The sequence below is a fragment of the Bos mutus genome, unplaced genomic scaffold (genome assembly GCF_027580195.1).
Source record: "Bos mutus isolate GX-2022 unplaced genomic scaffold, NWIPB_WYAK_1.1 CTG300, whole genome shotgun sequence".
Classification (NCBI taxonomy): domain Eukaryota; kingdom Metazoa; phylum Chordata; class Mammalia; order Artiodactyla; family Bovidae; genus Bos; species Bos mutus.
In genome coordinates, this window is record NW_027219792.1 from 23,589 (window position 1) to 35,730 (window position 12,142).

Genomic DNA, 12,142 nt, shown 5'->3' on the forward strand with positions numbered 1-12,142 from the left:
CTTTGAGTATGAGAAGTTGAACACAGCTGCCCTCAGCAAAATGCTGTAATTTGTTGAGGAAAATTGAATTCCAAAACCTCTCTTCCTCACACACCCCTCATTCAGGAAGAGAAAACAACAACAGCGACAACAAAAAAAATCAGCAACTTGGCTGAGCTTAAATAACTGTTCATGTCCTTTCCCCCTTCATGGATCACAGCCTCATTGTGGTGAAGGGCTTGTGTAACTCAATGAAGATGTTTGCCATGTCATGCAGGGCCAACTAAGATGGACAGGTCATAGTGGAGAGTTCTGACAAAACGTGGTCCACTGGTGGAGGAAATGACAAACCACTCCAGTATTCTTGCCATGAGAACCCCATGAATAGTATGAAAAGGCAAAAAGATATGATACCAGAAGATGAGCCCTCCAGGTTAGAAGGTCTCCAGTATGCTACTGGGGAAGAGTGGAGGGCAATTGCAGAAAGAATGAAGCACTTGGGCTGAAGAAGAAATGATGCTCAGTTGTGGAAGTGTCTGTTGGTGAAAGCAAAGTCCAGTGCTAAAAAGAACAATATTGCATAGGAACCTGGAATTTTAGGTCCATGAATCAAGGTAAATTTGATGTGGTCAATCAGGAGGATGGCAAGAGTGAACATAAGCATCTTAGGAATCAGTGAACTAAAATGCAAGGGAATAGGTGAATTTAATTCAGATGACCATTGTATCTATTTCTGTAGGCAAGAATCCCTTAGAAGGAATGGAGTAGCTCTCACAGTCAACAAAAGAGTCTGAAATGCGGTACTTGGGTGCAAACTCAAAAACGACAGAACGAACTTGGTTCACTTCCAAAGCAAACCATTCCACCATAGACAGTAATACAAGTCTATGCCCCAATTACTGATGCCAGAGAAGCTGAAGTTGAATGGTTCTATGAAGACCTACAACACCTTCTAAAACTAATACCAAAAAAGATATCCTTTTCATTATAGGGAATTGGAGTGTAAAAGTACTAAATCAAGAGATACCTGGAGTAATAGGCAAATTTGGCCTTTAGTGTGCAAAATGAAGCAGGGAAAAGGCTAAATGAGTTTTGTCAAGAGAATACACTGGTTGTAGCAAACACCCTCTTCTGGCTACACAGGGGACTGTTCTACACGTGGACATCATGAAATGATCAATACTGAAATCAGATTATGTCCTTTTCAGCCAAAGATGGAGAAGCTCTATATGGTTAGCAAGAACAAGACCTGAAACTAACTGTGGCTCTGATCATCACCTCCTTATTGCAAAATTCAGGCTTAAACTGAAGAAAGTTGGGAAAACCAATAGGCCATTCATGTTTGACCTAAATCAAATCCTTTACGGGTATACAATGGAGGTGACAAACAGATTCAAGGGATTAGATCTGGTAGACAGAGTGCCTGAAAACCTATGAACAGAATGCACTGTAGCTGTTGCTGTTTAGTCACTAAGTTGTGTTCGACAATTTGTGACCCCATGGACTGTAGCCCTCCAGGCTCCTCTGTTCAGGGGTTTCCCAGGCAAGAATACTGGAATGGGTTGCTGTTTCCTTCTCCATAGGATCTTCCCGATCCAGTGATCAAACCTGCATCTCCTGCATTGGCAGGCAGATTCTTCACCACTGAGCTGCCAGGGAGCCTAGTGAGCACTTTTAGGATCTTTTAATGATCGTTAGAACTGGACATGGAACAACAGACTGATTCCAAATAGGAAAAGGAGTATGTCAAGGCTGTATATTGTCACCCTCCTTATTTAACTTATATGCAGTGTACATCATGAGAAACGCTGGGCTGGAAGAAGCACAAGCTGGAATCAAGATTGCCAGGAGAAATATCACTAACCTCAGATATGCAGATGACACCACCCTTATGGCAGAAAGTGAAGAGGAACTAAAAAGCCTCTTGATGAAGGTGAAAGAGGAGAGTGAAAAAGTTGGCTTAAAACTCAACATTTAGAAATCAAAGATCATGGCATCCGGTCCCATCACTTTATGGGAAATAGATGGGGAAACAGTGGAAACAGTGTCAGACTTTATTTTTTGGTGTTCCAAAATCACTGCAGATGGTGACTGCAGCCATGAAATTAAAAGATGCTTACTTCTTGGAAGAAAAATTATGACCAACCTAGATAGCATATTCAAAACAGAGACATTACTTTGCCAACTAAAGTCCGTCTAGTCAAGGCTATGGTTTTTCCAGTGGTCACGTATGGATGTGAGAGTTGGACTGTGAAGAAGGCTGAGCGCCAAAGAATTGATGCTTTTGAACTGTAGTGTTGGAGAAGACTCTTGAGAGTCCCTTGGACTGCAAGGAGATCCAACCAGTCCATTTTAAAGGAGATCAGTCCTGGGTGTTCTTTGGAAGGACTGATGCTAAAGCTGAAATTCCAATACTTTGTCCACCTCATGCGAAGAGTTGACTCATTGGAAAAGACTGATTCTGTGAGGGATTGGGGGCAGGAGAAGGGAATGACAGAGGATGAGATGTTTCGATGGCATCACGGACTCGATGGATGTGAGTTTGAGTGAACTCCGGGAGTTGGTGATGGACAGGGAGTCCTGGCGTGCTGCAATTCATGGGGTCGCAAAGAGTTGGACATGACTGAGTGACTTAATTGAACGGAATGATCATTCTGCTCTCCAATCTGAGTGGGCTGTTATTCCCTAATTAGCTGGGAATCTAGAACTGGTCCCCTCATGGGAGAGGCCACATATGACCACAAGAAACCCAACAGCATAGAAAATGCAGACAGAAGGGCAAATATATAAAAGAGGAATATAATTTACATATTAATTTTTTAAATGTGAATTTTATCTCTATATGTGTTACAGTATCAGGCAGAAATTAAAAGAAAAGACTTGGGGGTCATAATGACTAAATTGTTTGAATTTGGGCAAATCGATAAGCCTCTCTGAGCATCAGTTTCCTGCTTTTAAATGGAGAGTAAAATCCTTCATCGTGTTGATGTAGGAAGGAGATTACATAAAGCCTGTGAAATACTTGAGATTGGGACTCATGGCAAGTCTTATAAAATGTCTTTTGTAATTTATATTTGAGAGCATGGGGTAACCATCACTTTTTTGCTTTTTGGCTAGTTTTAGAGAACTGTGGAACTTCTAGGTTATGAGAAAACTTGTCGTGGCCTCTAGCAATAAAGCAATGTCTTATTTTTCAATTTTTTTGTTTGGATAGGTTTTTAAACAAGACCTTTAACATTTTCACAAGCATTATTTTCTTTTCTTTGCTGCTTTTTTGTATATTTCATTTACAATTCATTTAGATGCCAGTGTGGCTTGTCATAAATAGCTGCTCACAGCACAGTATCCTTTTGCAGGATGAAAGGTGCTCATGAGACTTCCTTCTATAGGTAGTGTGACATGTCCTCTGCTTTAGTCATCCTGACATCCTAACCAGGCTGCTTGCTTCCACCAAGAATGCCAACCTGAGGACACAGTTGAATTTTCTGAGATTCACGAGTTTACAAAATCTAGATTTTGTCCTTCCACTGGTATCAATATACCAGTTCATGGTGCAAGAAATAGAAACTGTCAAATTGTTCTCTTTGGATTATATTGAATAATCTGGTTTGGTTTTGTTGATTCAGAGGTCCATCACTTTTTCCCTTAGTCTCCCATAAATACTTAATAGTGTCAAAACGGTAAGTCTTCACTAAGACAAAGGATAACTTGAAAGATAAAGACATATGGAATAAGAAAAGAAATGTCTCTTTAAAAAAATTAAAAAAGGAAAGAACCATCTCAAAAAATGTTACTTACTGCCATGTCCCTAAGTTTATCAATCCTTGGAAGGCCTAGAGTGGGGAGGATAATACAGAGAGGACAAAAATTGTAGTAGGAATGAAGTTTATTGGCCATATTATTTTAAAAGTGCATCTTCAAAATAGACCTCCAAAATGATTTTCACTGTGACCAAAGGAAAGCCACAGTCACTTTGGTACATGTGACATCATCACCTCATCTAGGAAAAGTAGAACCTGCTCTGGTATGTCTCTAGATAATAGTAAGCTGTTCTAGTGGTTAGAATGAGTGGTCTCTTAGGGCTCAACTTCATGAGATTCTTAATATTTGGGGAGCTCATAAATCTATGAATATCTCATCCCTCCTCCCCTGGCTGCTGGCATGCAGAGCACACTGGAGGGTGGTGATGATGGAGTTAGAGTTTCTGTTTGTTATGCTTGAACTGGTTAGCACTTTACGTACATTACATAAAGTGTAATGTACATCATTAAATTCTTACCACCATTCTTTTATGTTTTTGGTATATCCCAGTTTTTACTAAGATTGAGAGTGGGTGTAGATTCTTACCCTCCCTGTTAATAATATTCAGGAAGTTTAGCCCTAAACCCTGTCTCAGCACAATACTGGGCTAGTGGAATTTCCCCTCCAGATATAGGCTGTCATTCTGTACAAACTAAATAATTTTTTTTTTTTTTTTTTAAGAAGAAAAATTCAAAGTTTTATTTATTTTTTTTTTTTTTCTTTTTGGTCCTTTTTTTTTTTTTTTTTTTCCCAAAAATTTTATTTAAAAAAAAATCACATGCTCCCCATCCTGAACCCTCCTCCCTCCCAACCTTACCATCCCCTGGGCCTTCCAGCCCCAAGCATCCAGGCACTGAACCTGGACTGGCATCTCGTTTCTACATGACATTTCACAAAATGAAATCCCAAATCTTTCTCCCACAGAGTCCATAAGACTTGTGAAAAATCATCATTTTCTCTCAAGTGAGATTTCATCTAAAAATTTTTTTAATATATATTTTCATGTGGATTCATAGACTTTGGTTAGAATTTCCCAAATGGTATGTATGCTCCAAATGGGAAATATTTAAAAATAATGATTCTCCTTACTTGGGATGCATCAGAACTTGAGTCACTTGCTTCTGGGTCAATATACTTTTTTGTATATACCCATCATTGTCTCTGTGCCTGTGAGACAGAGGTTCAGAAGCACTGGCTATGTTGGTGTGGTCCATCAGATGGGCCTGAAGTCCAACCAGGAAATTATGTGTGTAGCTTGAATTGGGCTTTTTGGAATTCTTGGGAATGTAGGAGAAAGAAATGAGGTTGGCTTCAAGGAAGAGATGTTTATTGCACCAGAATCATTTGTTTCCTTCTTCAAATGACTTTTTGCTTAGATACTATTTTCATCTTCTGGCACCATCTACAGAGGGTTTGCAATAGCTGGCAATAAAATATTCATATATGTATACATATAACTGTAAACCCGTACCCAAATATGTATATATAAATAATATTCAGTCCATAATGTGGAAGGCAATGGCAACCCACTCCAGTACTCTTGCCTGGAAAATCCCAGGGACAGAGGAGCCTGGTTGGCTGCAGTCCATGGAGTCGCACAGAGCCGGACATGACTGACACAACTTGGCAGCAGCAGCAGCATAGTATTACCTATAAGTAGATGTTAGAGACATCCTCTTTTAATTGCTTCAGAATTCAGGGGCATGGACTCTGAAGGATGTAAGCTAACCTCGGAGCTTCTGAGAGCATTAGTAATGAGTCTTCAATGCATACCTAAGGCAAATGCATTGGCTCAGCTTCTGTGGAGCCCTTCATTTTGATTTTCCTCTGCTTCTCAGGTTATATGACAGGCTGGGTTTGTCTTAAAAGGCCCTTACCTGTGAAGAGCCAGATTATTGGAACTGATGAATGTTACACATCAAATGGTGTGAGTCTGCTAAAAAAGCTGACAACCAACAATTGCAAGCCAGGTGACTTAATACCAGACATAGAAGGAGTTGGCAGGACCCCTCCGCATGAGCATGAAAATTGTAGCAGATGGAATGCAAACTTAATGCAGTGGCTGTGAGCAATTGTTCATTTGTAGGTCTAGTAGAGTGTGGTCAGTCAGGCCTATATTTCTCCACTTATGACTGTAATGTATTCCTTCATAATCCCATCCTCTTCGCTCTAGGTTTTATTTTGATACCACAGTAGATGTGGGAGAAACAGGAAAAGCACATGGGTCTCTATCCAGATAATAGAGTTTGGTTCCCAAGGGCTCCTGGACACAGAGTCACAGCTCTGGACGTTTCCTCCTCCTTCCAGGATCCTCCTGCCTGCGGCTGTGGCTCTGGGATTCCCTGGGTTCAAACCGCTCCTGTCTTTCTCCTTGACTTGCAGTCACTCCTGGGAAAACGTAGGACAGCCACTTGCCCTCCCATCTTTATGTCGTATCTGTAAATGAAAGTGAAGTTCTTACTTTTCTCATTCACAAGATGGTTGTGAAGATCCTCTGAAAAAACTGATCAGGAAGAACAGTGAAATGATAACCCGAGTCTCTGTGATACAGACGTTACCCTCCTAACCCATCCCTCAAAGACACACCTGGGCCAGCTGCCCTGGGTGACAAGGTGGGGAGGCCCTGGGGTGGTGAGCATGGGATGTAGGTTCTGGTTCTGAGAGGACCCAGAACAACCAGTGTTAACTCAGACAGGCATCTTAACTTCTCATTTCAGCTCCTTTTTGGTCAAAATTTCCATCAATTCTAGTTACTGCTCACAAGTTATTCTTGCCGGTCTTTCTATTGTTAAACCAGCCTGTAAAATTCAGACATAAGTTTCTTCTTAGAATTGTCTAAAAATGTTCCTGAATTCTTCCCTTTGTTTTCCCAGCACTCTCTGCCTTGTGCAGGTCACTATGGATTTGTATCCACCTGAGATCACAAATTTTGGAAACCTTGGCCCAGATTGAATCTGCACATACCCACCACCCCACCCCACTGTCATAGCAAGCAGATAACTATTGATTGCATTCTTAAAAAGTAAGGGTATCATAATTTTCCTGATAAAGATGGATGCTTAAATCAGCATCAACCAATGATTTTGTTTTCTATTCTACCTTCTGTCTTTTTTTGATTGAGATCATTTCCTAAGATAGAATCATCTCATGGGATAATGTGATGGTTAAGAGAACATTCATGGAACTCAGCACAGTGTCTTACATACAGTAGACACATGGTAAATGGGATCTGCTGTTGTTATAATCATTAGCCGTTGGAACAGCATTTTAAATACTTACTATAATGATAGAAAGATGGCTATATATTGGGGGCAAGCTTAAATATGTCATAAAGGCTTATGACATGGGCTTCCCAGCTTCATGACTGAGGCTTTGCAGTCTCCATCAAGTTGATTTCCTCTCCCTGTGCCTCACTCTCTCCATCTGTAAAATGAGACAATACTGTTACTAGATATAACTATTATGAGGATTAATCAGTTAATACATGTGAAAGTTTGAACACAGTCAACATTTAGTATATGTTAACTATGGATAGTAAATTCTAGAAAGAGGAATCCCTACATCTGAAGGTCAACATTTAAATTTTGTCCTACTTTTCTGGACAACTGAATTTGTAATTAACCACTTCTTTATCCCTCCATGCATTGCTGAGGCTTCTGCATTCCTCACCTGTGATACCTGCTCGCTCATCTCTCTAGTACCACCTGCTGACTCCTGACAGTTGGGATTGAGCTCCTACTCTCTGAACCTCAAATATTCACCTCTGTTAAAACTAGTAATGCCTGCCTCATAGGGCTACTGAGTGTATCACAAGAGCTGATACCTAGAAAGTTCTTATCATCGTGTTTGAGTCATGCACTAAATATCATGCCAGTGAGTAAAGTTGCACAGTTGTGTCCGACTCATTGCGATTCCATGGACTGTAGCCTACCAGGCTCCTCCATCCATGGAATTTTCCAGGTAAGAGTACTGGAATGGGTTGCTATTTCCTTCTCCAGGGGATCTTCCCAACCTGGGGATTGAATCCAGGTCTCCTGCATTGCAGGCAGACACTTTACCACCTGAGCTACCAGGGAAGCCCTAAATATCATGAGGACCACCTGTAATTTTATTTCTTTGGGAGGAAAAGCATTCCCTGCTGTCCCAACAAGTCTTTTGGAGGAAAAGAGTTTAATCCCAACAGAACAAACCCATTACAGTTTATCCTTGAAAGTACCCTTCATAAGGAGGCCTCTGTATTTATTTTTGCTATGTCAGACATTTCTTCTTATGATTGGTGTTGTGGGCGTGATGGTGGCTGCAATTCCTTGGACTGCTATACCAGTGATTCCGCTTGGCATCATTTTCTTTGTTCTCCAGTGGTATTTCTTAAGGACATCACGAGATGTGAAACGCCTGGAATGTACAAGTGAGTACCGGGGCTCTCAGGTTGGGATGGCAGTGTAGGCTGGCTTCTATTTATGCCATAATTAACAAGACCCCTGAAATTCTACAGACTCTGTCTTCTGAATTTCTTACAAGTTAACATTAGGTAACTGAATGTTATGGCCACTGTGAGTCAGTGTGGTTCTTAAGGCAAATAGAGCTGGTGGCAGGTCAGCTGTGGCTTTGCATTTTAGCACAAGGGGGATGGATGTGAGCATCATGGTACAGGGACTATTTCTGTCTTGTTCATGACATATTTCCTAACACAGAGTATCCACTCTGTAAATACTTTTCTTAAAAATATTTTTTCATGTAGCAACTAATGTAGAAGGAAAATAGACAATTTTTCTCCTCCTGAAGTTACCAGAAATGACAAGGAAAGGATGAGGTTAGAAAAGGAAAGAAGACCTTAGGAAATTTATATCAGAAGTGATATATTTGAAAAATACTTTTTTTTCACATGTTCAAGTAAGTTGCAGTTGTTAAATGTATTGAAAAGACATATGTTAGTCATTCAGTTGTGTCTGACTCTTTGCGACCCCATGGACTGTAGTTGACCAGGCTCCTCTGTCCATGGAATTCTCCAGGCAAGAATACTGGAGTGGGTAGCCATTCCCTTCTCCAGAGGATCTTCCTAACCTAGGGATTGAAGTCAGTTCTCCTCCACTGCAGGTGGTTTCTTTACTGTCTTATCCACCAGGGAAGCCCTACTGAAAAGATAATCCTGTTATTTGCAGATTTGCTCTTTATCATTACTAGTATTTGGGGTGATACCAAACTGTTTGTGTGCCCCCCATGTCTTAAAGCTATTCATATAAACGATGCTGAAAAGAATCCGAGGACACAAGGGTGGGATCTGTTTAGTATGCATTTAGTTTATTACCCCATTCAGCTGCCTAGATTTAGAATAATGGGGAACAGGGATTTCCCTGGTGGTCCTGTGGTTAAGACTCTGTGCTTCTGCTGTGGGGAGCACAGCTTCAATCCCTGGTCAGGGAACTAAGAACCTGAAAGTTGCAGCCAAAACAAACAAACAAAAATAATAGAATAATGGGAATCACATTTTATGACTAATCATTCTCAGTTCAGTTCAGTCACTCAGTCGTGTCCAACTCTTTGCGACCCCATGAAGCACAGCAGGCCAGGCCTCCCTGTCCATCACCAACTCCCAGAGTCCACCCAAACCCATGTCCATTGAGTCCGTGATGCCATCCAACCATCTCATCCTCTGTTGTCCCCTTCTCCTCCTGCCCTCAATCTTTCCCAGCATCAGGGTCTTTTCCAATGAGTCAGCTCTTCGAATCAGGTGGCCAAAGTACTGTAGTTTCAGCTTCATTCTATTGTGCAGGTGATTACAGAGGATGAAATAATTGAATTTATCTCATTATTAATGTATATATTTCATCAATATTAAAACTAATAAGGAAAGTAGAATTATTATATATTTTTAAAAGTTACAAAAACTATAGCCAAAAAGTAAGGGAATATGTTTGTATCAGAGACCTCAGCCATAAGTGTGTGTGTGTGTTAGTCACTCAGTCGTATCCAACTCTCTGTGACCCCATGGACTGCAGCCCGCCAGGATCATCCATCCATGGAATTCTCCAGGCAAGAACACTGGAGTGGGTTGCCATTTCCTTCTCCAATGCGAATTTCAGTAGTAGCAGTTTAGTTGCTAAGTTGTCTCTGACTCTCGAGACCCCTCAGACTGCAGCCTGCTAGGCTCCTCCGTCCATGGGATTCTCCAGGCAAGAATACTCGAGTGGGTTGCCATTTCCCTCTCACAACCATAAATAATTCTTGCAAATGAACACCAACTTAACCTTCTAGAAACCAAGCCAAGAAGACAAGAATATTGAGCCCCAAGTTTCTTTGTGTATACCAAGTGGAAAAAATCTCAGTTCATCCAGTCAAAGGAGTTTTTTTCACTGTTGCATTTGCATGTTTTGTTTTTAAAATAACACTTAAGATGCTTCCTTGGTTACTCAGATGGTAAATAATCTTCCTGTAATACAGGAGACCCTGGTTTAATCCCAGGGTCAGGAAGTTACCCTGGAGAAGGAAATGGCAACCCACTCCAGTATTCTTGCCTGGAGAATTCCATGGACAGAGGATCCTTGTGGGCTACAGTCCATGGGGTCACAAAGAGTTGGACATGACTGAGTGACTAACACTTTGACTTTTTAAAGAGATATTTATTCTGCTGCTGCTGCTAAGTCACTTCAGTTATGTCCGACTCTGTGTGACCCCATAGACGGCAGCCCACCAGGCTCCCCTACCCCTGGGATTCTCCAGGCAAGAACACTGGAGTGGGTTGCCATTTCCTTCTCCAGTGCAGGAAAGTGAAAAGTGAAAGTGAGGTCGCTCAGTCGTGTCTGACTCTTCATGACCCCGTGGACCACAGCCTACCAGGCTCCTCCATCCATGGAATTGTCCAGGCAAGAGTACTGGCGTGGGTTGCCATTACCTTCTCTGAGATATTTATTCTAATTAATTGCAAAAAGGATAGTGATCATCAGTTTCATAAAAGCTATAGAAAAAATTTTTCAGTCATCAAGAGAAACAGCTAAACTTTTGTAAGGTCCAGTTTTGTGAGGTGTTTGGATGGATGGGGAGCAGTAGAGTCCAGGTGTGTGTGGCGTTCTGCTGATGTGACTTGGTTGATGGTAGAACCTGGGGAGGCAGAAGAGGAAGTGATGAGCTCCATCCAGTCTTCTGTGTAGACAAGGCTGTAGACATCTTATGGTTTGAGGCTGCCCAAGAAATGGGGTCATTCAAGAGTCTTGCTGAAAACCATCTCTCTGGTATATTCAATGAGGGATTCTTCCAGAAGGAACACTTGACAGAGATTTTTGCCTGAGGAAGGGCCACTTCCCATCCATATGGAAGTGGAGAGAAGGGCTCCTCCTGAGGCTTTTTTAAAAAGCTGCTGCTGCTAAGTCACTTCAGTTGTGTCCGACTCTGTGTGACCCCATAGATGGCAGCCCACCAGGCTCCCCTGCCCCTGGGATTCTCCAGGCAAGAACACTGGAGTGGGTTGCTATTTCTTTTTCCAATGCGTGAAAGTGAAAAGTGAAAGTGAAGTTGCTCAGTCGTGTCCGACTCTTAGCGACCCCATGGACTGCAGCCTATCAGGCTCCTCCATCCATGGGCTTTCCCAGGCAAGAGCACTGGAGTGGGGTGCCATTGCCTTCTCTTAAAAAAAAAAAAAAAAAAAAAGCAGTACAGGATTTTCTCAGTATTTAAGCTCAAGAGTCTGGGAACTTTGACATCATCTCTGTGGAATATTTGGATTTTCCTGCATCCTAGTAGGCTGCAAAAAGTTAGCTCCTAAATTCAATCCAGATATCCCCTCCTACACACCCATGATAACCACATGTGGTGGCCAGCTGATTAGAACTATCTATGTTCTCTCTAGGTGGTGGGTCATCTAAACAATGACACCACTGTTTTTTCTAAATACTAACTGATCATATGTTTTAGGGCTTCCCAAGTGGCTCAGTGATAAAGGAATCTGCCTGCCAATGCAGGTGACACAGGAGAAATGGGTTCAGTCCCTAGGTTGGGAAGATTTCCTGGAAGAGGAAATGGCAAACAGTCCAGTATTCTTGCCTGGATAAGCCCATGGACAGAGGAGCCTGCTACAGTCCATGGGGTCAGAAAGAGTCAGACACAATTGAGCAACTGAAGGAGTAAGAGTATATGTTAAGGTCCCTGCTGGAGCCACCAGCCAAATGAAGGACACCTGATTGCTGTGACCAGAAGGCATAAGCCTGCTTCATCCTTGTGCTCTGAAGGACTACTAATGTCCTGAGGTTTCTTTTCATATCCTACTGCCTAACTGCCTCTGGAAGCTTCAGTTCAGTTCAGTTTAGTCACACAGTCATGTCTGACTCTTTGCAACCCCATGGACTGCAGCACGCCAGGCTTCTCTGTC

The 12,142-nt window shown here is 41.8% G+C and overlaps 1 protein-coding gene across 1 annotated transcript in view; it reads left to right on the forward strand.

Moving 5' to 3' along the window:
• LOC138986951 (ATP-binding cassette sub-family C member 4-like) overlaps positions 1–12,142 on the forward strand; it is a 91,024-nt gene that overhangs the window by 21,488 nt on the left and 57,394 nt on the right. The window contains 1 exon segment of the mRNA XM_070366927.1: positions 8,038–8,188. Within this exon segment, the coding sequence (XP_070223028.1) occupies positions 8,038–8,188 (151 nt within the window).